Genomic DNA, 26309 nt, shown 5'->3' with positions numbered 1-26309 from the left:
TATTTTTTAGACTCTCCCATTATGTATTTTTAGATAGCAGTTCCTGGCCCAATCACTTATCAAAAAGCCCAACTAAAGTTCTGGTTAAGTCACACCTTCTTCATCACCCTTTCTCACCGAGGTAAATCTTCCAAACTGCCTATAACAGCCCCTGTCACATTTGTCTCTATTTTCTAATTACAGCCTCTGTGGATGTAGATTCTGGATCCCACAGCCACACTTTTCAGGAAGTGCTCATCCTTTCCCTTCAACTTTTCCCTCCCACCTCACCTGCACAAAACAAACTGCAGCAGATATAAAGCCACCAGAAATTAACAGAAGTAAAAGGCAGGCACTGCAAGAGCCTGTGGCATGTGCCACGCTCACTAAGTGCTTTCCAGCACCACGTTACCTCAGGAACAAAATCCTGGGAGAAAAAAGATTGAAGCAACTTGGAAACAATTCACTAGACGACTGAAAGGGGGGCCACAACACCCAAACACAAAACAGCAGCAACAAAGCAAGCAACCAAAACCTAAAACCAAACAAACAAAACCAAAAACCACCAACCCAACCACTTTTTTCAATCAGAAATGCAAAACTAAACTTGTGATGGGCCTACAGCACAAGTCTTGTGAGGAGTGGCTGAGGGAAGCAGGGCTGTTCAGTCTGAGGAAGAGGAGGCTGAGGAAAGGCCTTTCACTCTCTACAGCTCCCTGAAAGGAGGTTGGATTGAGGCGGGTGTTGGTCTCCCAAGCAGTAAGTGGTAGAACAAATAGGGGAACGGCCTCAGGCTGCACCAGGGGCGGTTTAGGATGGACACCAGGAAAAAAAATTTCATTGAAGGTGCTGTCAGACATTGCAACAAGCTTTTCTAACCTAAACGAGTCTACGCCTCTAAGAACCGACTTTACAAACTAGCCAAGAGGGAGGCGAAGAATCCACGCAGCCGCACACGCGCTCACAGAGCCCTCAGAAGGCCCCAGCGCTAACGGCCACCCGAGGCTCGAACCACCGCCTCTTCCCAGCACACACAGCCGCAGCCAATTAGCAGAAAGATCGGCGCCATAAAGCCCGCCTCTCCCTCACTCTTCACCAGTCAGAACGCTCCTCTCATGAAGCCCCAAGGAAGACTGATCGACGCAGGGAAAGAAGAGCTCGGCCAATGAGGTGGCTCGGGTGGGTGAGGACAGTTCAAACGGACGGCGGCCGGGAAGCAGCGCCATGGTGAAGCCGGTGAGAGCCGAGGGTGGGATCAGGATCGAGATCCCCGGGGCTGGGATCTTGGGGTCTCCTCAGCGCCGCCTCAGCCGAGGGGGCAGCGCAGGTTCTGGCCCCCAGGTGAGTTGCTCGCTATCCTCCCGCCGCAGCCCTGCGCGATGCAAGCGGGCGACTGTGACTCGTCTGATGAAGACACTGCTGAGGACGATCCGACCCCGCTCAGTATCTCCTGGTGAGACGCAGCCCAGCCCAGGACGGGCACGGCTGGGTTTTTTTCTCTTAGAAACTGCGCGGGGTTACACTAGCCAAGTGCCCAGGTCCTGCACATGGATCACAACAACCCCATAAACGCTCCGGGCTTGGAGCAGACTGGCTGAAAACTGCCTGGCGGAGAAGGACCTGGGGGTGTTGGTCTACAGCCGGCTGTAGCTGAGTCATTGTTTGTCCATGTGGCCAAGAAGGCCAACAGCATCCTGGCCTGGATCAGCAATAGTGTGGCCAGCAGGAGCAGGGAAGTGGTTGTCCCCGTGTACTCAGCATTTGTGAGGGTGCTCCTCAAATACTGGGTTGAGGTTTGGGCCCCTCACTACAAGGAGGACGTTGAGATGCTGGAGCAGGCCCGGTGAAGGGTCTGGAGAACAGATCTGGTGAGGAGTGGCTGAGGGACCTGGCGTTGTTTATCTTGGAGTAAAGGACTCTGAAGGGCGACCTCTCACTCTCTCCAACTCCCTGAAAGGAGGCTGGAGCCAGGTGGGGGTTGGTCTCTTCTCCCAAGTAATAGGACAAGAGGAAGTGGCCTCTAGTTGTGCCAAGGGAGGATCAGGTTGGATTTTAGGACACCTTTCTTAACAGAAAGGGTTGTTGAACCCTGGAACAGGATGCCTCAGGAAGTGGAGTCCCCATCCATGGCAGGATCAAAAAGACAGTTAGAAATGGTGCTGGAGCAGGTGGCTTAGTGGTGACTTGGTAGTGCTGGGTTAATGGTTGGACTCAAATGACCTTTAAAGGACTTTACCAGCCTGATTTCTAACATTAAATCTTTCTCCTGTGATGTGGAAGTCTTTTTTTTTCCTTAAGGCAACCCATGCAGGGCTCTGGTGACTGCACAGTGAAGACAGAGGTTCTGACTAGCCTCATGATGCCCCTGAAAAGGGATTAAATTGGTCCTGGTTAACTTGCAGTGAGTGTGGGGCCAAGTCTTCTTTTGGAAGTGTTTGCTAGTCACTGTTGGTTGTGCTTGCCCAAGTGTCTCAGTGCTGAGGCAGTGATTTATCAGTGCTTTCTCTCCTCATCTTGGACAGAGGTATGTGATGAAAGACACTACCAAATGTGTGATTCCCATGTCTGCTGTTGTAGAAACAACCCTGGAATGCTTCCATTTCTTTCCATAAATGAAATTACTTGTAGGCAATTCTTCTCATGGTCCCACAGAACAGGAATGTCTAGTTGTGAGTTAGCTCTGTTCAAGTAAAAATAAAAAAGTTCTGTTCTGTTTCTTTTAATGATATATTTTTCATGTCCTGGTAGGTTGCCTTTGTCTCCTGTTTACTCTTCTGAGTTCCTGGGAATATCTTCCCTTCCTGGTAAGATACTTTCACTGTCAAGGGCAACAAGGCTGGTGAGAGGCCTTGAGCACAAGCCCTGTGAGGAGAGGCTGAGGGAGCTGGGATTGTTTAGCCTGGAGAAGAGGAGGCTCAGGGGTGACCTCCTTGCCCTCTACAACTACCTGAAAGGTGGTTGTAGCCAGGAAGGGGTTGGTCTCTTCTCCCAGGCAACCAGCACCAGAACAAGGGGACACAGTCTCAAGCTGCGCCAAGGGAAGTTTAGGCTCGAGGTGAGGAGAAAGTTCTTCACTGAGAGAGTCATTAGTCATTGGAATGTGCTGCCCAGGGAGGTGGTGGAGTCACCATCCCTCGAGATGTTCAAGAGGAGATTGGACATGGCACTTGGTGCCATGGTCTAGTCATGAGGTCTGTGGTGACAGGTTGGACTTGATGATCCTCGAGGTCTCTTCCAACCTTAGCGATACTGTGATACTGTGACATTTCCAGCCATGTTTGAAGCTCAAGTCAGGTAACCTTGCACTACAAAACTCTGTTGCATTTTCTTGGTGGGGTGACTTTTTATGTCTTCTACCACTGGAATAATTGTTTTTTGAAATACTAAAGTGAATCTAGGGAATGTCTTACCATATGGTAAGAGAACAGTGGCCATCTTCCAGAGTCAGTTTAAATATTAGGCTTTTTAGCTTGGCTTTTTATTTATAACAAGTAACAATAGTGAAACAAGGCTGCTTTGATTAAATAAGTCCTTTTTAAGATATACTGGGCTCAAATTATCCTCACTCACTATGCTAGCAGATCTTTTGCTGCTCTCCCTTAGCATCTGGGTTGAGCTACCATGGCCATGATACAAAAATATGCGTATAGCAAACATAACTACCAAAACTGCAGCTATGGTGCATCTTCTGTCGTCACAAATGGGACAGAACTGCTAGTGGTGACAATGTGAACTTTCCATGCATCGTTTAATGCTGTTACTCTACTTCAACTAGCCAGATCTCAGAAATAGAAGCCTGGGACTAATACCACATTAGAGAACTAGAAAACAACCGTTTAATAGTACTTGAATTTACGGTATCTTGAAGTGGATAAGGGCTAGTGCTGATGAAAATCCCACAAACAGTTGACCATCAATTAACATATATGTCAAAAAATAGCTGCATTATGGGTTTTAGCAATCTGAGCTGCTTATTCTTCAAATACTAACCTCCAATCACAGCCCTGCCAGTGCAGTTCTTGCTCTGCTGGGTTCTGCTGCCATGCTCTCAAAAGTTGTTTTGGGATGTGAACAGTCCTGAGTGTTGTGAGGACAGGCATGAAGTCTCTGTGCCTGTGAGGCTGCAAATGAAGGAGGGAGAACACAGTGCAAATATTTTGAGCAGTTAGAGCCCACAAACCAAACAATATTGTGAATATTGGCGTGCAGGGTCATGCAGGGGTTGTAAAAATGCATTGGTGGTATGGTTTGAAGAGAAAACAAAAGTGGCAATATGCTGAAGATTAGAAGTCCTCCTTAATAGTCAGTGTGATTTGTGCTGAGTATTACAGGATAAGGAACTTGCTTTCCTACCAGTCAACCCAACAGCTCTTAAGTGATCTCTATTCAGTCTTTATTTGTTGGGGGTTTTGTTTTATGCAGTTTTTAAAAGCTGTATTCTGATTTATAGTATCCAGAACTTTTAATCTGAAAAATGCACAGCAGCTTAAAACCATGGACAGATTCTTTATAATCCTGTTACATTGCAGCATTAAGCAGATGATGGTGTTCAAACTGTCTTCTGTGCTAGCGATCTATTTGTAAGAATAAGGACTGTGTTTTGAGGTGTGTGGCTTTGCTGCTTGCTTTGGTCTCAGGAGGAATTTCTGTGCTCTACTTTTCAGCTGTAGCAGCCATTCCATAAATGTCACTTACCTGGAGCAGTAATTGCCCTTCATAATTTGTTTTAGGTTGCAGGTTTAAGGATATTAGAAGAAATCTTCAGAAAGATATAGGTGAGTCTCCTGGTGGGTAAGTACTTCTCATTTCCATGCAACAGGCAAAAACAAGGTGCAGGTGTCACAAGATTCCAACATCTGCTTGTTCCAGAGCTGGAACAGTTTGCAAAATTAACATTTGCCTCTTTTCCTGTGCCCCAGTAAGGACTCACACTGATGCTGATTCAGAAAGTTAAAATAATTAATAGATTTAATTTATTAAAGCAACAGATACAACAGATTTAGGGTTGCCAGTGATAGGTGCACAAACTGCAAATAATTGAGCTGAAGTTATTAAGTCTTGGGTAATGTCTGACAGAGTTGGAGATGTAAATCTTTGCAGTAGCTTTAATGTATAATAGAAACATAGCAAAAGTTCTGTTGTCTGTTGAAGGCACAATTCTTTCCAAGTACATGTCCTTGTCTTGACTGAGGGAAAAGGAGCACAGTCTGTCAGCTGTCGTCATCTCTGCTTAATCCATGGTCTTTCCCTATACCCAAGAGATGTTCCTCTTGTGTTTGTTTTTTATACCTTAACTCCATCTGTCTCTGCTTTGTAGGTGATACTTAACACAATTTGGGTGGAGACTTGAATACCATAGTCATACATGTTTGGCTCATTGTACTGAGGGGTGTATACTTTAAAACTGCAGTTTATTAGGCAAAGGTCTTCACTCAGGCATTATTGCTTTCAAAATCTGCTTTGAAGCTGCATGGTTTTGTTATTTTAGCCACGCTTCACTTGTTTTAGCTGAAGCAAGGCCATCTTATCTTCACAAGTCTCCCTCCTTCAGCCACTTGGCAGGGCAGTTTTGTAGACCTTCATTCCCAGAGATAACATAAACATCACTTGGTTGTCAGCATCTTGACTTTGCTCCTGAAGTGTGCTAAATTAACTTGCATTCCTGCCCCACAGTAAGCTAAGCACTTATCCTACAGCAGGTAAACTGAAAGCATAGGTTGCTGAGAAGCTAGAGGATTGCTTTTTCTTAGTTTGGAGACTGATGGAGTTGGTGCTTATCTAATCTGAGCATCAGGATCATAGAATCATGGACTGGTCTGGGGTTGGAAGGGAACTTAAAAATCCTCTATTTCCAATCCACCTGCTAGGGGCAGTGATGCCAGGTTGCTCAAGGCCCCATCCAGCCTGCCTTTTAACACTTCCAGAGTTGGATCTTCCACAATTCCTCTGGGAAACCTTCCCCAGTGCCTCACCATCCTCACGGGGAAGAATTTCCTCCTAATGTCTAGTCTCAGTTGAGCTGCTTCCAGTTTCATGCCATTATCCCTCATCCTGTCACTCCATGCCTTTGTAAAAAGCCCTCATCAGCCCTCCTGTAGTCCCCTTCAAATACTGAAAGGCTGCTCTAAGGTGTCCCCAGAGCCTTCTCTTCTCCAGGCTGAAGAGTGAAAGGCTCCAGACAGCATCCAGACAGTGGGTATCTAAACCAGTGGAATTCTATTTATACTTCTGTAATGGATGCTGTAGTTGTCCATGCCATGATGTCAGAGTGCAGGGCTGTTCTTTACAAAGTTGCTGGGGCTATGTCTGACAACAACATCTTTCTGCATTTAGTATGCTTGAAGATGCAGCAAATACCTTAGCACAGTCACTATCAAGGGTACTAGATACTACTATAAAATGTGCAGTGTCACCTTCTCTGACTTTTCTGCCAAATATTGAATAAATAGTCAAGGAAGTTCCAAGCTGGAGCTCTACAGGCATCTACACATCTTCCACAATAACCATGATGTCTGTTAAGTCGTGTGCAGAAGAAGGCATCTGCAAAGCAGCTAAGATCAAGATCAATTACAAACTTAAAATCTCTTTTTTCCCAGGGAACATTGAAAGTGGGATAGAGAAGATAAAATTATGTAAAGGTTTGTGTGAATTGCTCTTCACAGACTGACTGACTGCTCTTTACAGGCTAACACCAAAATCTTGCAGTGTTTGGATGTGGTCACAGCAGGAGGCAAGACAGAATCATGCCTAACCTGGCAGCAGTTAACAGGCTTTTCTGAGTGCTGATGAGTTTTCTAGTGGGGCTTGTCTCAAGACTCAGTCTGAACAAAGAATGTTGCTCTTGTGGCTTACCTGAAGGCAAATGTGGGAGAGACTTAGGAGAAGTAAACGCTGTTTAAAGCAAAATTGCTGACTCCTATTGCTTTAACCTCAAAGATTAAATAAGAGAAGTACCAAGTAGCTAATCTGTTTATCCTTGGGCTTGCTAGGCTTTTGTTTATCTGCACATGCCTTTATCTGTTGGCAGAGGAACTAAAGAAGCATGGGACCCAGGATATGTTTGTGCTTTGTACCAGAGGAGAGTTGTTAAGATACCGAGTACCAAACCTTATAGAAGCCTATCAAGAGCAGGAGATCTGTGTGCACCACTATCCTATTCCTGATGGGGATGTTCCAGACATTGCCATGTGCTGCAAAATTCTGGAAGAGCTCAGAAGCTGCCTGGAAAGTAATCGGAAAACAGTCATACAGTAAGTCCTGGCCTCCTTTCACCCCATGCTCCTGTAAAGGAGACCCATTTCTCTGTAGATTTATGACCAGCTGAAAATTAACCCTGTCAAATGACAATTGCATTCTTTAGGGTTACTTTAAGCTCTGAAAAGCTTCTTTTTTACCCTTGTACATCCAAGCTGACTTGTCCTTTTGTAAGGTTTGAATCTTCCATTTTCCCCCCTTGCTCACTCCAGCAAGCACTTCAAAATGTGTGTTGAGTGGCACCATATGACTCCTTGCTGCTAGCCTGGCTGGATATCAGGTGTACAGCATGAGTTGTAAGCTAAAGCAGCTGTTGTCAGAGGATAATATATCCCATGGCTGTTTATCAAGGACTCAGTGGGTTCCAGCAGTGCAAAATTCACTCTTCAATTGCATGGAACTGCTTTAAAGTAATTTCTTTCAGTGCTTACAGCTGAGCCTAGAGTAGAGGGGCAGAGCTTTCCAGGTTTCCTGGATGATCCCCTGAATGACAGCTCCCTGCACAGATGCCCACTGAGTCCTCAGGCTTCCCTCTGATGTGGAACCATGCTGCTATCATTAGCTCACAGCTATCATCAAGGCCTAAAATGTGAAGAAGGATTTATAGAAAGCTGAGGTTGTCCATTTTCATGCCCTTTTCTGTCCTCCTTTGCCTTTGGGACTATTACCATATGAAGGGGAACTGCTGAACTGCAGTTTCTCTAGAAAGACACTACTTAGGGAAGGTCTGCAGACTAAATGGGAGATAGCTTTGTAGGTATATTCTAACTTTCTTGCACCACTGTTCTTCTTGATTAAGGCAAGAATTGTGTCTCTGCATTTATGAAAGGGGATGGGGGGGCTGTGGGTGTTGCAATGAACGACAGCTTGTTACAGCCAAATGTTCTCCTCTTTCAGCTGTTTTGGTGGCCTTGGACGCTCCTGTCTCGGTAAGCAGTTGCCTTTAACCCTCAATGCCTGACTGGCTAACCCACCCCCCAAAGCCTTTCTCATGATACCACATTGTTCTGCTTGAAGCCTGACTGTGGTTACAATGCACATTGCAGGTATCAGGTTAGGTTATTTGGCCTGTTTCTTGGAAAAGGTGTTGTCAAGGGGTAGCAACATCAGCTGCCTGTATAGAAATGGCTTGTGAGGAGTGATGTATGTGTGGTGGGTACAAACTGCACCCCCCCAACAAGCACCAGGGGCTGAGGCTTGCTAGGAACTGATAAAGATTAGCTTGACACCCCTGGACATTAACTGATACCTCCAGGTCCAGAAGTCCTTCTGTGACTTGGAGAACTAAGCCCTCTGACTAGTTAAGAAATTGAGCATAGCAGGACAACTCACAGGGTATAAATGGAGTCCTGCTATGGAGAGTTTGATTCTCTCCTCACAGAAGCAGCCTGGCAGATAGATCTTCTCCCATTAAAATGGGACCTGGTCTAAGGAGTCCTCACCTCCCCTTTGAGTGTCTGTGTACATACCCTGGGTACCCATGGGGAGATTTTTCTGAGTGAATGCACACACATCTCGGTTCATCTCTCCAAGTACTTTAATGAGCTGTGCAGCAGGATTTTCCCAGCTGCCATCCAAATCTGTAATTTTACCATGTCAGAAGGAGAGCAGATGAATTGCAATAAATCCACAGTTTTCAGATGGCTGTTGCTGTCTGTTTTGTGGGTGCCTCTAGGACAGTATGTCTATAGAATCAAAACTTGTTTTGCTTGGAAGAGATTAAGATCATTAAGCCCCCAACCATTATCTAATCTTACCAAGTCTGGTTCTAAACCATGTCTCTCACCACCCTATCTCTGTGTCTTTTAAACACCTCCAGGGATCGTGATTCAACCACCTCCCTGGGGAGTCTGTTGCAGTGTTTAAGAACTTTGTGTCTTCTGCAAATTGATCCCCTCATCCAGATCATTGATAAAAATATTAAAGAGAAATTATCCCAGTACTGAGCCCTGGGGATTACCACTTGTGACTGGCCACCAACTGCATTTAACTCCATCACCACTCTTTGGGCATTGATGGTCAGGTGGAGTCTGATTGATAGAAAGTTTTTCTCTTACTTTATAACTCTGTTCTCACTGCAAGTTTTAGCTTCCTCTTTAGGGATTGCACATTCCCCAATTCCCTCAACATCTCCTCAATAAAAGTAGATTAACATATGCTTCTGTAGCTTTCTTCAGTCCAGTAGCCCCTATAAAGCTTTTTGGGTCTTCAGTTATTGCATGTGCCACCGAAGGAAGGGGTGGGGATACTGCCAAATAAGCAACCATAAGACAAAAAGGGGAATTAACTGGATAGGCTGGGGCTTGTTGTTGGTATGACTTTAAAGTTTGCCCCCTAAAACTTACAAAGGCAGAGGGGAGGAAATGTTGAGAGGGTTTTCACCAGTTCTCAAGGCCTGCAAGTTTGGGCAAGGACAGCAGGCATATGAGGCAGTACCATCAAATAGCATTCAACAAAAAGATCCAACAGATCTGTGACCCCAATATGATGAGGTTGAGTTTTGCTAGAGTGAATTTCCTGCAACAAACTTATACTGTGATACCACTTCTGCACAGTAATATCAGAGGTTGGACGTGACTTCAAGTGATCATCAGGTCCAACCTCCCTGCCAAAGCAGGATCGCTTAGGGTAGTCTGCACAGGAATGCATCCAGATGGTTTTGAAAGTCTCCAGAGAAGGAGACTCCACAACCTCCCTGGGCAGCCTACTCCAGTGCTCCATCACTCTCACTGTAAAGAAGTTTCTCCTCATGTTGAGGTGAAATCTTCTATACTCAAGTATGAACCCACTGTTCCTTGTCTTATTACTGTGCATCACCAAAAAGAGCTTGGCCCCCTCCACCTGACACCCACCCCTCAGATATTTACACACAATGATATGACTTTTCAAAAGCCTGAGGTGCTCAGTAGCATTCACAGGTATCTGCCTTTCCCTTGCAGTAGCTGCATGCCTCCTGCTTCAGCTTTCAGATGCATTGACACCTCAGCAAGTGATAGACAACGTCAGAAGCTTGAGAGGATCTGGGGCCATACAGACCATCAAGGTAATGATGCTACAGCAGGTAACACTATCAAAACAAGAGTAGGGAGCTCAAGCAGTCTGCTCTTTCATTTCACAGAGTATCATAGCCTTATTTCAGTTGGAAAAGACCTTTGAGGTCATCGAGTCCAACCTGCAACCTAAGACCACCAAGGCTGTTAAGCCATGTCCTAAAGTGCCACGTCCACACACTTCTTGAACACCTCCAGGGATGGTGATTCCACCACCTCCCTGGGCAGCCTGTTCCAATGCCTGATCACTCTTTCAGTAAAGAATTTTTCCTTATATCCAACCTCAACCTCCCCTGGCACAATTTCAGGCCATTTGCTCTCATTCTGTCACCACATAGTAGTGAGAAGAGACCACCTCACTACAACCTCCTTTTTATAGGTGGTTCTAGAGGGCAGTGAGGTCTCCTGTCGATACACCACATGATGTATGAGTTGGCCTAAAATTCTTACTACAAACTGTTGTGGATCATCGTAGTGGCTAACGGTTGTGTACTGCACCACGGACTCAGGGAGAGAGTAGTGCTTTTCGTGACCCAAGTAAAATGCCCTTGAATTCTGACATGAAGCTCCCACCTAATGAGCACCATGTTTTGCATTACCTGGAGCTCACATGTGCCTTTTATGAGGAATCACAAGGAGACAGAATCCATGTGATTTGTGTCTGAGGGTGAAAAATTCCAGAGGATTTTGAGTAAGAGCAAATGAGTGGACTGGAGTGTACAGGTTTCACCCGGGGTATCAGCTTTGGGGATGGGTACTGCCCTTTCTGAAAGTAGAGAGCACTCACTGCTAATCTGGTTGTGGTTTTCCAGCAGTACAATTTCCTCCATGACTTCAGAGAGAAGCTAACTGCACATCTGGCAACAAAGGGCACAGCCTTACGATCGGTATCGCGGTAACTACCACTGGAATGGCATAGCTGTGTCTGCATTGCTGTGGCAGGCACCTGGATGAGAAACTTCATTCCTGACCCTTACAGCTTCTCTTTGCTCCTGCCTGTGTGACACTTCTCCTCGCTTCCATGTGGGTATTTAAAGGGTTGGAGTGGGGGAAAGAAATCCTGTATGACATGCAGCATTTTCTTCTGTTTGGCACTTTAATACTCACTGCCTTAAAGACAGGGAAGTGTATTTCTGTTAGCTACTCTTCTTGTGGCCTGCATGCCTAAAGAGTTTGTCTTCAATATAATGATGTCCCTTGCACAGTGTCTGGTCATGTTTAACATCACTTGGTACCAACAGCACATGCATCTGCTGCCATAGAATCATGGGATCATTTTGGTTGGAAAAGACTGAGTCCAACCATTCTAGCTCTACCAAGTTTGGTACGAAACCATATCTCTCACCGCTGCGTCTTTTGAACACCTCCAGGAATGGAGATCCAACCACCTCCATGGGCATCCTAGTCTAGGATTTGAGAACTCTTTCAGCAAAGAGGTTTCTTCTAATGCCCAATCTCAGCCTCCTTCAGTGCAACTTGAGATCATTTTCTCTTGTCACTAGGGAGCAGAGACTGGCTGAGGAATTACAGAGAGCCAGGAGGTCTTCTTTCAGATTCCTTTTCTGCAGGTGTCCCGGTTTGAAGCCAGACAGATCCTCTCTTGCCTCCCACTGGGGCAGAAAACTGAGACTCACACAAATGGATTGCAGAAGTGATGGAAAGTTTAAATGGAAAAGCAGTGAGTGTTGTACAAATGCTACAAGCATAGTTACAAAGATGCTCCACGGCATACAGAGTACCCTTACAGCATACCCAAAAGCCTCCCAAAGTATTTCCCTTCTCCCTATGTGAGGGTACACCCAAAACCCCCAGTGCTTTCTTCCCCCTCCACTGCCAGGCTAGTCTCAAGACAGGCCAGGTCTGAGACTGTCCATCCTCCCCCTTTCCCCTCCTGGCATTAGGCCTAGCCAGGCCTAAGAGGCCTTGAGATACTCCCCCAGCATTACCAGATAGGAAAGCATCTCTCATGGGAGTAAGGAGAGAAGAAAGAGCAAGTATGAGACCTTGCTGATAGATTTATAGAAAGCAGGCCATTATGGATATGAAATACACTATTTCCTTTGTCCACCCACTGGGCTGGACACTCGGAGTACTGGAGGTGTATCTTGTGTGGCAGCAGCAGGAGGCACTTAGCCTAAGCTGCCATACCAGCCTAAACAGATCCAGTTTCCTCAGCCACTCCTCATAAGACTTTTTCTGGAGGCCCTTCACCAGCTGCTTTGCCCTTTTCCAAACCCACTCCAGCACCTCACTGTCTTTGTAGTGAGATGCCCAAAACTGAACATGGTATTTTTATATGTGGCCTCACCAGTGTTGAGCACAGGGGACAACTGCTGCCCTAGCCCTGCTGGCCAAAAAATTGGTGATCCAGGCCAGGATGTTGTTGGACTTCTCGGCCACCTGGGCATAGTCTGGCGCATGTTCTGTCAACCAACACCCCCAGGTCCTTTCCTTCTGGGCAGCTTTCCAGCCACTCTGCCCCAAGCCTGGAGTGCTCATGGGATTATTGTGACACAGGTGCAGGACCTGGCACTTGGCCTTGTTTAACCTTATCCCCTGAAGTTGACTCATTGATCCAGCCTCCCTCCCCTCAGGGGTAGGAACTGGTACACTGATGTTTTCATGTTGACATCCTACAGTCAACTTACCAAGCAGAAGAGAAGCTGGGCTGTCAAGACAGTGATTGAATTTAATTTTTACTTCATTTGTGTTCTGTGTAGCATGGCAGCTGGGACAACTGGACATGAAGGCAGGATCTGCAAAGAAGCAGAACAGCCTGCAACTCCTCACAGCTAAGTGCAGTCTTCCAGTGTTTACAGGCTGGCTTCTGCTCCAGCATGCAGGGGAAAGAAAATAGCAAATGAGGGTGACTACTTCTTACTGCCTTTGTAAGAGAGTCATGTAGCTAGGTAAAAATGACATCATGGAACTGTTTAAAAGCCCCTCAGGTCTGGCTTTAAATCCAAGTCAAGCATGACAATTTCCCTGCTCCTGTGTTTGCCCCTTATGAGCTGGTAAGAACTTGATTTAAAACATCACAGCTCTGCTTAGTGTGTTCATTGTTATTTAGGAATGAGACCTTCGTTCCAGCAGGAGGAGGTTTTATGCTGAAGATCTGTGACAAACCAAGAGGGTGGGGTTTTAGTGTGGTAGGAAGAGACACTGATGTAGCTGCGTGGGCGAGTTTCTGGCACAGCACTGCTGCCTTCCAATGCTAAAGTAAATAAACACTGGGCTGTGGGCTGGAGGGAACTGCAGCAGGGCCTGCAGCATGCAACATTACCCCTCTTTAACTCTGTCTGCCAAAGACCAGAGAACAGACTCCTTAAACTAGTTCTGTCCTTTTCAAAGCAAGCAATGATCATCTTCAGTACCCAGGTATCTTCTGGCACCCTGAGAGGTAAATTTTGGCTCTGGGAAGAAAGCATGTATCATATAATGGTTTGGGTTGGAAGGGATCTTAAACCTGTTCCAGTGTCTCACCCCCTTCACTGTAAAGAATTTCTTCCCAATATCCAGTCTAAATCTCTCCTATTGCAACCAGGCCTTGTAAAAAATACACACACACACCCCCCCTAGCCTTCTTGTAGGCCCCTTTCAGGTACTGGAAACCTGCTACAAGGTCTCCATGGAGCCTTCTCCAGGCTGAACAGCCCCAGCTGTTGCAGCCTGTTTCCACAGAAGAGGTGCTCCTGACCTCTGATCATCTTCATGGCGTCCTGGACCTGCTTCAGCAGTTCATTGTCCTTCTGCTGGGGACACCAGAACTGGACGCAGTACTGCAGGTGGGTGTCACAAGTATAGAGAGGGAGAATCACTTCCCTCATGCTGCTGATCACACTTCTTTGAATGCAGCCCAGGACACAGTTGGCCTTCTGGGCTGCAAGTGACCATTGCTGGCTCATGTTGAGTTTTCCATCAACTGACACCAAGTCCTTCTGTTAGACAAACCAGAAGCATCAAGGAAGTGCTGCTTCAGAACTTAAGCCACTGTGCAATTGCTGTCAGCTGAGTGGCAATATCTTCAGTGTCACCATCCCCCATTTCTCTGCAGTTATCTCCAAGTGCTTTCTCCCTCCCAGTGCTTCAAGATACCAGCTTGCCCAGTGACAGCATCAGCAAGGCAGAGCTGCCATACTGCTCCAAGGACCACCCTTCAGTGCTCCCCACAGCTGCACTTCCCTGTTGCCCCCAGTGTTACTGATGTTTATATACTATTCTAATAAAGTCTCAGTAACTTTTCAAGACAGAAGTTGTGACAGGAGACTCTACCACAACACCGGTGGGTTTGAGTTGAAGTAGAACTTGCTGCTTTGCTACCTAACATTTATAGCTGCCTCTTAATGACTCCCAGGCATTGGGATGCACGTTTAAAGGCGATTTCTACTGATGATACTCAATTAGTTCTTAAAGCAGGCAGCAGGAACTCCTCCAGTTTCCAAAGCATGGAATCACTTAGAGAAAATAATTTGCTCAAAATGCATTGTTCCTTCCCTGACACTACTCCCCAAAAAGTGTCTGTCCCTACTTCAGTGCTGAATCATTGCAGCTGGAGGTATTTAGATATGAAGTATCATTTTAAGTGGCTTAGCAGGAAACTTGCTGACAAGGGGAGAAAAATGTTCTTTTCCCCCTCATCTTTTGCTTCCTGGAACTCCCAAATGAAGCTATACCAGCTCCACACTTTGAACAGGAAATGAAGGGTACTCTAGCTGGGAACTATACGTGCTGCTTCACAAGTACTAGTTGCTTTCACAAGGACTACTCCAGTAACACTCAGATGTGAAATGTCACTGGGTACACATGACAAGATTCACAGCACCCAGCAGCTGTAGCTGTACATACTAACCTTTTGTTGAAACTAAAAGTGAAACCAGTTTCTGAACTGGTAGCTTCTCTGAAGGACTCAGCTAGGTACTCCTCTCACTTCAACACACTGGGTTCTCACAGGACTTTTAACTTCTAACTTGCACTTCCAACCCTCCTTTGCCATGTTTTGACAGTTTGAAGACCTTTGAAATGAGATTACTCATTTGTTCAGTTGTGTATTCAACCACAGCAGGCAGGACAGACTCCAAATAAGCATTTTGCTCCTGAGGTTAGCACAGAATTCGAGTTCCCCACTAGAGGTGCACTAACAAGGTACTGCGCCTTGCCCCCCTCTGGATACCTCTCTCCAAGAATACATTTGCTGTATAAAGCTGGTGACCAGCAGGACACTCCAAGAGTGGCAAACATTTTGCTAAACATTCCTGGGTAAAGCCTCCATGGCTAGAGGGAGGTTGCCTCACAAGATGTTTTATGTCCTTGCTGCAGCTGGGGTCAAAATTCAGGACTCCAAGGAGGTACTAGTCCTTCCAAGCCTGTTGTCTAGTTCCAGAGGAGACAACAGGTGGTTGTTTCAGTGGGAAAAGGTTTCTTGAGGTGGGAAACAAACACCAGAGGAGAAGAAAGTCATGGAGAATTCAGCTCAGTTCTTGCTGTGGACTTCATCTGAAAGCTGTTCTATTTAGGCTGTTGTCTAAGATCCTCTGGAGATCTTCCCAAAACTTTCCCAAAACTTCCCCAAAGCCCTCAACACCAGTCCTGTGACAACCCAGGCTTTTCTCCCGAGTACAAACTGTAAAAGTCAGGAGTCTTATTTAAAAGCAAACAAAGAAACAATGAAACAGGTTAATATGCTAAGGCAGTGTTCCTCACGACAGGCTGCCCAGAGAGATTGTAGAGTCTCCTCTGGAGACATTCAAAACCTGCCTGGACATGATGGTTGTGACCTACTCTGGGTGCTCCTGTTTTGGCAGGGGAGTTGGACTGGATGATCTTTCAAGCTTCTTTCCAACCCCTAACATTCTACGGTTCTAAGATTCTGTGATTCTTCCAGCTGGTCTCAGTAAACCCTGCATTGTTTATTGCAGTAACTTGGCTTAAATCAGCCCAAGTACCAAGGGAACAAGGGATTATTTCTTTTAGCAGGCCAAGGAGAACTAGGGGCTATGAGTCAGAAGTCTCATTTCCTAACATTAACAAATACACAAACATACTAAAGGGTTAATTAGTTTTGCTTAAGCAGGATGAAGTCATCTTGCAGCAGTCTCTGAAGGACATAAGTGAGAAGAAAATACAAGTCATCCAACATGAAAAATACCCCTGAATTTCCAAAAAGTCTTGCAAAAATTCTTCTGCTAAAAGCTCAAAATGATGATTGTGTAAGGAGGAAAATCCTCCTGTCCACTAACCACTGATCAAAAGGGATTGCAGAGTAGGAGTAATGAGTTTTGGATGAGGTGAGGCTCCTTGCAGTGCTCCAGAGGATCTGAAATTACCACAGCCTATACCCATTAGGGTATAGGAAGAGGAGAGGAATAAAGAAACAGGAAACTACCACTCTAAATCCCCATGGCATCCAAATCTCCGGTGACGACAATAGATCTGATCTCCTCCAGCTTAGAAAAGGAACCATTTGTGGAGAGAACAGGATAATCACAAAGCTATGGAAGGACTTCCAATCAATAGAGGATTAAACAGACATCTCTGCTTTGACAGATGATGTGATGAAAGTCTGTCCAATCATAACCAGCATAAGTAAGTGAAAAGGAGGACACTTTCAATGTGTCTTTTTTTAAGAGTTAAGGGGCAGCAAATGAAGTTCTGCCAAAGTATTTTTTTACATACCAAATAATTCCACTGCAGAACTCTCAGTCTCAGGGTATCTTCCATACCAGGCTATAAAAGTGCTCAAAAAGCAACTGAATTAGTGGAAGAAGAGAATCAAGAGCTATTTAAGATGCCAAACCTCTAGCTCAGGACACCTGTGACAAAGGTAAATTTCTGAACATAGTCCCACTATTCAGGCAGAAAAATTTAATACCTGCCCTATTCCATACTCTTAAGTTCTTACTCACTTGTTGCCCCTGCCCAGCACACCATTACAGGAGCATATGGATTGCTGGTCCAATCCACTGCTGCAATTCATCTGACTTTTCATTGCATCTAACAAAGTGAACAAATACACAGTTTATACAAAAGAAGTTTTACTATAACTGGGAAACTATCCATTATTCTCCATCACAGATAGATGAAAGATTCCTAATTATTACTCCTACATTAAGCAGCTCACAGTTTACAATGCAATAATGTCACTTTAACTGAACCCTCTTTCCCAGCTCCACCTGTGATTTATCTGCAGACCCATGAAAAGAAGACAAAAAGCAGGAAATCAGAACTTCCCTTGTCCAAACATAATTCAATTCAGGGTTCTGTTTTCAAAAGGTAACGTGATTATCCATCATAAAGAGACGAATACACCAAGTATCTCTTCAGCCTAAAAACAAAACAAGGCACCAGGTTTTTTAAAAAAAAAAAAAAAATAAATTAAAAAAAAAAATCAGTGTTTCTGAATTTGAGATTTTGGTTTTTATTATCATTTATTGCACTAAGGAACAGCAGGGCAGTTTCACAACCTCACTTTCTGCTTTGCAAAGGTCTGTAGTCTTCAACCGCGAGAGTGTTTTCATCACTGGACTTGGTAAGTGTGGTGGGTTTGTCCATTTGTTAACAAGTCAGCACAGACATTAAAAAATTAAATCATTTAAAAAATAAAATCAACATATAAATTCACTCCTTCATGGACAATTCACCTCCTCCTATCACAGTGAGACCAAAGCAAGGCTAACATTCAGTGAAAACACAGATGCTTGAACCATGCACATACAGGGAAAGATTAACCAGATAGCAAAAAATAAACCAAGACAAGACTTAATTTTGCAACTGTGTCCATGAACTCATATCTCAAAACCAGCACTGCCTACAGGAACACACCCACAAGACTTCTAGTCCCTCTAGGCAGCTACAGTGGGTTGACAGAGTGGGACACACAAGCCCAAATGAGCCACTACAAAGTCCAGCCTACAGAAAACCTCTAGTGTCCTACAGCTAGTCAGTAACAGATACCTACTTGAGGATTATGGCTGTTCCTTATGAAGTGCAAAGTCAAACTTTCTCAAAACCCAGTAATTTTTATAGTAATTTACAGGCAATTCTTTGATTTCAGTGTCCCAGTAAAATATAAGAAAACAGTCTTTCCACAAGTATAAAATGTGGAAACATTTTAAAAAGAGGGGAGTCATCGTTTTTCGAACACAAACGTTATCATCAGGTTCCGTGTTTAATCTCAGCAGGAGGTTCTCCTTGTAAAGAATCCATGTTTTGTGGCTTTTGCATGCACTTAACTGGAGCAAAGCTTGCTGAGTGTCTTCTTAAGAGCTCACCAGAACATAAATCATGCTGGAAAATAAAACACATATTAAGAGGCGCTATTTTGATTAGCGTAACACACGTAACGTACAGTCAGGTATTCTAAGGACTAAATCTGTGTGAGAGGTGTGGATTGTGACTGAAGGTCTTACACAAAACACATCAGAAGGGTGTTAGAAAGAAGTAGTGACACCGTAACAGGGAGCCTGTATAAGTGTGTGTTGATGGCCTGAACTACTCCATCTGTGCTGTGAGAAGTGCAATGTGCTGAAAGAAAGACAACACGATGCTTCCCATGCACACTGCCCAGAGCAGATGTGAACACCAAGTAGAGGGATGTTTTTTGGTTAGGAGGAAGAAGAGAAGGAACCAGGCAGTGGCACTAGCTCTTGGGTCTCCCACCCCTTTTCACTCTTTGAATGACCCTTCTGCCTTTGACTTAAAACAAATACAAAATAATCACAGTTCCATCAAAATACCCACTCTAAAACTTCTATGTTCTAGCCTCTTCATGAAAACACTGAGGGAGGTAGGGTTAAATCATGGTATACATGATTCAAAATACTAATTCCCACCAAATTAAGATTTGTGGTTTAAACAGAATAAATAGTGATTGTGGATTCTTTTTTTGAGGAAAGTTGCCACTCTTATCTTTTCAGTGGTGCAGAGGGAGAGGACATTGGACAATATGCATAAACTGGAACACAGGAGTTTCAATCTGAACATGAGGAAAATCTTCCTTGTTGTGAGGGTGCCGGAACCCTGAAGCAGGCTACCCAGAGAGGTTGTGGAGCCTCCTTTGGAGAGATTCCAAGCCCACCTGGACATTGTAATCCTGGGCAACCTGCTCTGAGAGACCCTGATTTAGCAAGGGGGGTTTGGACTAAACAATCCCCAGAGGTCCCTTCCAGCCCCCACCAGTCTGGGATTCCGTGATACATATTCCTATGTACAAGATTTCTCTTCTGCACTAAGCCAAAATTTCAGACTGAAGATTAAATGGGAGACAGCAGAAATGAAAAACAAACAAACAAACCAAAACCACCAAAAACACACCACCCACACCCAACAACTTACCCATATAGGTAGTAAAAAAATGATAGAAGGTAGAATGCTAATTTGCACCATCCTTCTTTCTGGCAATAGGCTAAAATATCTGCATTCATGATGGTTGTAGGATCATACAGACCAGGGCCACTCATCACAGGTCTACTCATGTACCTGAAAGTGATGCAGAATTAGTTTTGTGGTGACAGTGTTGAGAAAACATTGGTTCCTGCCCCCCATCTACCAAATAATACCACAATTGATATAAGGAATCATACCCCCTACAGAAAAGTCTCAGTTCCCTGCAGGAGATGGCAAACCACAAGAGCAATACAAAGCCCTGAACTAGATGCGCCTACAGCAGAGCCTTCATCGAGTCCTGATTCTTCAGTAGTGTCCAAGCAACAGAACTTCTTTCCTGCGAGGGTGGTGGAGCACTGGACCAGGCTGCCCAGAAAGGATAGTGCTGCAACAGCTTGCCCTAACCTCAAACCATGCTGAACTGTTATACACCAAAAGGAAACAGGACAAATTTATAAATAATAGATTTCCATGGGACTGAAAGATAAAGAGACCAACATCTAACCTGATGTAACCCCAGCCTCTGGTCATTAATGAAACACACACTGGCTGCCATGCTGAAGGAATATTCACATGGATCAATAAGAAATGACCCTGAAATGGCAGTCTAATGCAGGCTGCTAACAAAAGGAACAGGCCTGCCCGAATCCCTGATTTCTCCTCATGCCAGGACTAGCCATGCAGCAAAAGCTCTTTTGATGGGTTATGTTTCAACCAGACCAGCTCCCTGCAGAAGACTAACACCAGCACAAGGAGAGGCAGTGCCCATTTCTCAGTGGAAGGAGGAAGCGGGACCACCATTTCTAGTGGTGATCCAAACTGTGAAACTGTAGTATCAGTACACCTCTGACATGTCACCTTTAACACACACACACACACACACACACCCCCCACAACTCAATTCTTGCACAACACAAGAGAAAAATAAAAATGACAGAGAAAGCAAAGCAATGGCTCCTTTCTTACAGCCATGACAAACTTTCTCAGTGTCATATCAGAAAACATCTTTCTTTGCCAGACACACAGAACACTTAATAGGAAGCACTGCAATGAGAGAATGAGGAACACTTAATGTGAGTACAGAGACACCACCAGACTTGTCAGTATTACCTCCAAATATGATAAGCCAACAAAGGCATATTGAGACCCAGTGTAAGCCACTCTGCTGCACAGAGAAACATAACACAGAAGAATGCGTGGATGAGGTACTCTGGAAGTACAAGCTGGAAAAGAAAAATAGGAGTTAGAGGTTTCAATTACTCCAAATGAAACGTCTGATGTTTACATTTGTTTTGGAGGTAAGCTATTGTTTCAAAAACTGTGTTGAAAACCAACAGTACCAAAAATAAGACTGCTGTTTTCACTTCCTGCAATCAGCAGGATTTGCCTTGCTGTTTTCACATGATATTCGTGGATCAAGAAGGTAAATATATCCCATTAAATGCTCAGATCAATCATTTAATAGAAGCAATTTAAAAAATCAAAACCTAAGTGCACTGTTCACAGATTCCATACTTTGTACATGTTTTATCATAACAGATGGGAGGTATTTCTTGCACATGCAACAGAAAAATACCAGAAGGAAACATGCTGCACGAAACAGTTCAGAGGCAAAAAGATGGTTTGTGTTTTTGCCTCTTGAATGGCCTTGTTTTGGTATTTGCACACACATCATTCATTGTTCAGATTCAGACTAGTGTGAAAACTAAAGATCCTGGGCAGAGCTTTATGGAACCAAATCAGCAGTAACACTGTTACAGCACTTGGTCTGCCCAGAGAGGAGCCCTGTGCTGCCTGGGCACAACAGCAGCTCTGCCAGCTTCGCTCTCCTCCGCAAGTACCTCAGGGGCATGCTTTAGAGCACCATGCTTTCTGGCAGAAGCCCACAGAGCTGATGCTTAGTTTTCCATGAAACCATAGAAAGCAAGAAATGCTGGGTAGTATTAGTGTTATTAATAGGAACAATATGGAGAGATACATAGGTTAAATGCATGCAAAGAGCCAGCAAAATTGCACCCCCACCACAAGAGTAGAATGTTCTACAAGCCACCCTATAGTATCATTTACTCCTTTATCACACAATTCAGAAAGGAACAGATCTGTCAGCTTCTGACTTCTCACGTCAGGACCACTAAAATATCTCCTCATGACAAATCCTCCATTCCTACCCAAAGTCTTCAATTGTCTATTTAAATTCTGTACTTTGCCCATCCTTTTTGTGTGACACAACTAACGTTGCATAGGACGACCACCCTGACGTTTCAGGGGTTTATATATTTCTTTTTCATTGCAAGCATTCTTTTTTTAAGCCCCCAAAATATCCTAGAATCCTAAAAAAACTACCAACAAACAGACATTCTCACACCTCCTTTGCTACAGCGCTCTGCTTCTCTAAATGAAAAACAGCAAACCAAGCAAACTTGCATCAACAAAAATAAGCTGTCATACATGAAATGTTGCAAGTAAATATTTTCATCCAGATCCCTTTTTTGTATACTTACCCATTTACAACCTGGCAATTATTTATAGTACAACAACCACCCTAGCCAAAACACAACACAGTTGGCAGCCCGCTGAAACAGATTTACCAGGTCTGAAAATCTGTAGTTTATTTAACTACACCTCTCAAAACACATTCTCATCTTGTTTATCACACCCTACTCCCACTCCAGAATACCTGTCCCTTTCAAATCTACCACACTTCACCCTCCCTGGCTGACTAAAGGAAAATGAACTGCCTCATATTCTACCATGGTATTTACCAGAGAAGCGAGGGAGGAAGAAATCTTGTTGCTGAGCAGGGCTATGATTATAACAGGAGCAGGGAAGAGAAGGCATCCACAGCGTCCTAAGCAGTTACTATTTTGGGCTAATCTTTCTACTGAGGTGTCTCAATTCTTACCAGGATTTTTGATACTTTGTACAGGAAAAGAACACTTTGGTGTGTTTGTCCAGCATAATTTCCCAGATCCCCTCAAGACACAGAATCTTAACTTCACTTTTAGGGGCTAATCTACTTTCACAAGAACAGCAAATATTAAGTCAGGTAATATTTTCAGTTCACAAAGCTATCAGATAAATAAACACTCCATGCACATGGGTTAACAGAAGGTTAATATTTGCATTAAACATGCGCATTATAGTACCCCAAAGGTAGCGATAAGATCCGAATGCATCAATGTAATGAGAATCTGCCTTCCCCATACTGTAGCAGAGATGACCGCAGAACAGACCAAGCAAGGGAAACTGTTAGATGCACAGCTATCCGAGCAGCAAACCTCACCCTCTCTTGGCCCAGTCCTCTGCCTGTCCCCTCTTTCCCTCCCCACCCCTTCTCATGTTGTAACACTCACTGTTATTTTATGTGCTGTACGTCTAGTATGCATTCCCCCTACCCCCAGCTATTGTAAATTCATTTTGCATAATTTACTTAATTCTTTGAAACACAATAAAGTTACCATCCAGGCTGCACTGCTGTGCTGCCTCTGCATTCTACCTCAGCCTGGACACAGCAAGCCAAAGTGAAAACCATGAGAAACAGACAAAAAAACTTCTGTATGAAACCGTGTGCTCTTTAACAAGCATCCCTTTTAGCACTGGCCTGGTACAGACTAGTTTGCCTCAAATTCTTTCCATAAACCAAGGAGTGTCAAAGTTGCATCCAAGAGAGGCCACCAAGTCACACCCCTGATCTTGGACCATAAAAGGAAGAAATGAAGGTAACACCTATCACATTTTGGCCACCTAAATCCTCAAGCAAGATCAGAATTAACTTGGTCAATGCTTAAAAACCATCCAGTCTCTTATAAGCTCAGAGTTCAATAAATCTTGCTTGAAAAGATTTATTTCTATCTGAAGTTACTTCAGCTAACTGATTGGACATGTAACAGGCATGTAACAGTTTTCCCCACATCACTGGGTAAGCAAGCAGAGTTGTTTTGCACAAAACATGGAAATCCATGAAGTTGTTATAAACCCCAACAAACAAAGAGCGAGCAGATGAACAGGCATACTAAACGAAACAGCTTAATAGTACTACAAATGTTCCTAACAAAATGAAAGGGAAGTGGCATTAAAAACATTAAACTGAAAAGCAGTACACACCTTTAATGCAATTTTGACTCTTTTAATCTTTTTGACCTTTTCAACTGTCTTTGTGCCGAAAATGTGGAAAGCAGATTGAAAGAATGTTAGTATGACAGCTGACAAGATCACCAGTCAGAATATTCAACTTGCAAGTAAAGAATCAGATAAAGAATTTCCCCTTGAACTTCTACCAAACTGCTTAGGTTTTGTCAATACAGATGCAATTCTATTGCTTAGCTTGGTTATATCAAGGTAACGTCAAAAATAAGCACTTTACATATATTTACTATAAAAAAACCCAACTGTTTAGTGTGCTACTTACAGGATTAAGTGTATTACATTGGTCTATGGGATTCTTGTAATCAGTCTTCAGTTCATCAAATGCTATAATCTAGAAAAGAAATTGAAGCAGTTGTGATTTTTCCATCTGGGAGCTGTAATGTATTTTACTCATGAGAAGTAGCATGTTAGCACAGAGCCTTAACATCCAACTTCTGCCACCTTATTCAGGGACATCATTTCTCCTAATTCTAATGTCATATACCCACAGATAAGACACATTTGAAAGAGGTTATAGAAACAAGAAAGGAGAAGATGCTTCAGGCATTCCAACACCTCCACCACTGCCCACACTCTAACATTTTACCTGCACACTAGCAATGGATTTCCAACACCCCTCCCTTTCTGTAGCTTTTAACCGTGCTCACTGTGCATAGACTTCCACTGCGCAGACCCCTAACGTCATGCTCTCACGGCCAGCAAGAACCTCGCACAGGATTCATTAATCAAGAAAAAAATCAATAGTGATCTTAAAAGCAGCCAGATGTTTTATCTCATTACTCTCAAAGTAAATGCTGACCCCATAAAAAAAAAACATCCAACACATATACTCGATCTTATGCCATGAAACATCAGACAGTGATGTAGCATGAAACACACCGAAAGCTACATCTAGAGAACAAATATTGTAGCAAACATTAAAGAAATCTTAAAACAGGTCAGTTTATTATCAGTAGGAGATTAATTTATATTCATATAGGTCCAAATATGCTTAGAGGACAGGGCTGCTATCACAACAGAATAGTTTTTGTTGAGGATAACTATGAAGCTTGAAACAGTGCCAAGAGCCCATCTTCTTCACGTCCTCTCCTCCAGCAGTGTCTCTCAACTGCTCTAAGGTAACTTCCTATTTGGCTCTCTCTCTGTCAGGCTCAAGACAGAAAATTCTCAACAAAACAACAGTAATGTAAGAAATCTCAAAAATTCAGTCTCAATATAACACTCGAAAAGAAGGCAACACGCATTGTTTCTGTTAAGAAATCAGCCGAGCTAATTTCAGCCTAAAATATTTTCAACAGCTACTTTTAAAAGGCTGCACTAGTTTAAAATATTGTTTAATGAAATGGATATATCTTGTATCAGCATTTGAAAATCCATTTTATCCACGGCACTGCCAGACTTTCACCCCTTCACGATAACGATGAAGGTGGGGACCAGACGCGGTTTCTCGGCTTCCCCCACCGCGCTATGAGGGCAGGCTGTGCCCAGGGAAAGCGGCAGTGCCCTTCACCGGGTGAGCACTTTCGTAGATGCCTCCAGAGAGAGAGGAGATCTCCAGGACCCTCCCGCTCCTTTGTGGGGAAACTCTTTTGGGCAGACAGACGGTTATTTCCCCTGCCCGGGCAGGCTGCCAGACCCCCACGGCCTGCGCCGGCCTCCGCGGGAGAGCGGGCCGGTGAGAGCCCAGAGACTCCCGCTAGGGAGCGGCAGCTCCACAGGACAGGGCTGTACCGGCAGGACCCGCTGCCAGACCGGCCGGACGCGGCGACCGTTCCTTCAGCCCAGGCGGCGAGAGGGGAAGCGGGACACCCGTCCGTCAGGCCACACGGCAAAGACGGCACAGAGAGGCCGCCCCACCACCACCCTCCCCCGCAGCACTCACATGCCAGATGGCGAAGAAGATGAGGGCGGCGGTGAGCAGCAGCGCCAGCATGTAGCAGAAGGCGGCGAACGTGAAGGCCATGGCGGCAGGGCCGGGCGAGCCGCGGCGGGGCCGATCGCGGCGCGGGGGATGCCGGGTGCGATCATTCACCGCCGGGACGGGACGGGACGGGCTGGGCCCGCAGCCGCGCAGCCGCCATTTCGCACTGCCCCGCCCCGCCGCGGGCGCTCCCTGCCGGGGGCCGCCGGCAGCGCCGCCAGCGCGCCCGCAGCCATTTTCTCGTGAGGCGGTGGGAGGCTTGTCTTCCCGCCCACCTTGCTACCCGAGGTGAAACACGGCGAAAGGGCTGTGAGGTGTGGGGAATTGTGCGCGAAATACACAGCTGGAACCCCACGGGACCACAGAGCCCCTTAAGGACACGGGGGCGAAAATCAACCTGAAAATGGAATTTGGCTTAAAAGATTTTTTCAGAATAAAATGTGGGAGGCGGGGGTGCGATCACAATAAACTTACTGCCATGCTGGAGGGGATTACCTGAGTGATGTCTGGGGGAAAAGGAGATCGCAGATTTCCCTCACGAAGGAATGAAAGATAAAGGTGCACTGTGGTGCCCCCAG

The 26309-nt window shown here is 44.8% G+C and overlaps 2 protein-coding genes across 3 annotated transcripts; one reads left to right on the top strand and one right to left on the bottom strand.

Moving 5' to 3' along the window:
* The first annotated feature begins 1090 nt into the window (after window positions 1-1090).
* On the top strand, window positions 1091-14068 carry CDKN3 (cyclin dependent kinase inhibitor 3). Of its 2 annotated transcripts, none has more exons than XM_068149063.1 (8): window positions 1091-1215; window positions 1350-1432; window positions 2728-2783; window positions 4710-4754; window positions 7007-7229; window positions 8131-8162; window positions 10173-10276; window positions 11099-14068. In XM_068149063.1, exons 1-8 carry the CDS (start codon window positions 1204-1206, stop codon window positions 11180-11182), a joined length of 639 nt encoding a protein of 212 aa, XP_068005164.1. In that variant the 5' UTR covers window positions 1091-1203; the 3' UTR covers window positions 11183-14068. The 2 variants fall into 2 exon arrangements, with proteins under 2 accessions (XP_068005164.1, XP_068005163.1); XM_068149062.1 differs by having other exon boundaries at window positions 11096-14068.
* A 3605-nt stretch (window positions 14069-17673) lies between these two features.
* CNIH1 (cornichon family member 1) lies at window positions 17674-25865 on the bottom strand. The gene is made up of 5 exons (XM_068149061.1): window positions 25693-25865; window positions 24073-24141; window positions 20775-20887; window positions 19614-19757; window positions 17674-18566 (listed from the first exon to the last, which is right to left on the bottom strand). Exons 1-5 carry the CDS (start codon window positions 25771-25773, stop codon window positions 18539-18541), a joined length of 435 nt encoding a protein of 144 aa, XP_068005162.1. The 5' UTR covers window positions 25774-25865; the 3' UTR covers window positions 17674-18538.
* Between the last annotated feature and the right edge of the window lie 444 nt (window positions 25866-26309).

This window comes from Melanerpes formicivorus, unplaced genomic scaffold (genome assembly GCF_026170545.1).
Source record: "Melanerpes formicivorus ecotype bairdi unplaced genomic scaffold, bMelFor1.0.p_v2 SCAF_17, whole genome shotgun sequence".
In the NCBI taxonomy this organism is placed as follows: domain Eukaryota; kingdom Metazoa; phylum Chordata; class Aves; order Piciformes; family Picidae; genus Melanerpes; species Melanerpes formicivorus.
The sequence above is the reverse complement of the archived record's forward strand: the minus strand, read 5'-3'. Positions and strand labels throughout refer to the sequence as shown.

Excerpts from the sequence above, each read along its gene's own strand:
- CDKN3 (XM_068149062.1), top strand. Across the intron at positions 4,755-7,006 it reads AAATCTTCAGAAAGATATAG|AGGAACTAAAGAAGCATGGG; the intron begins GTGAGTCTCCTG and ends ATCTGTTGGCAG. Across the intron at positions 8,163-10,172 it reads CCTTGGACGCTCCTGTCTCG|TAGCTGCATGCCTCCTGCTT; the intron begins GTAAGCAGTTGC and ends TTTCCCTTGCAG.
- CNIH1 (XM_068149061.1), bottom strand. The coding sequence starts at position 25,773 with ATGGCCTTCACGTTCGCCGCCTTCTGCTACATGCTGGCGCTGCTGCTC. Across the intron at positions 20,888-24,072 it reads AATGTAATACACTTAATCCT|CTTGTACTTCCAGAGTACCT; the intron begins GTAAGTAGCACA and ends TTTCTTTTCCAG. Across the intron at positions 18,567-19,613 it reads TTTTTTTACTACCTATATGG|CATGATTTATGTTCTGGTGA; the intron begins GTAAGTTGTTGG and ends TTTATTTTCCAG.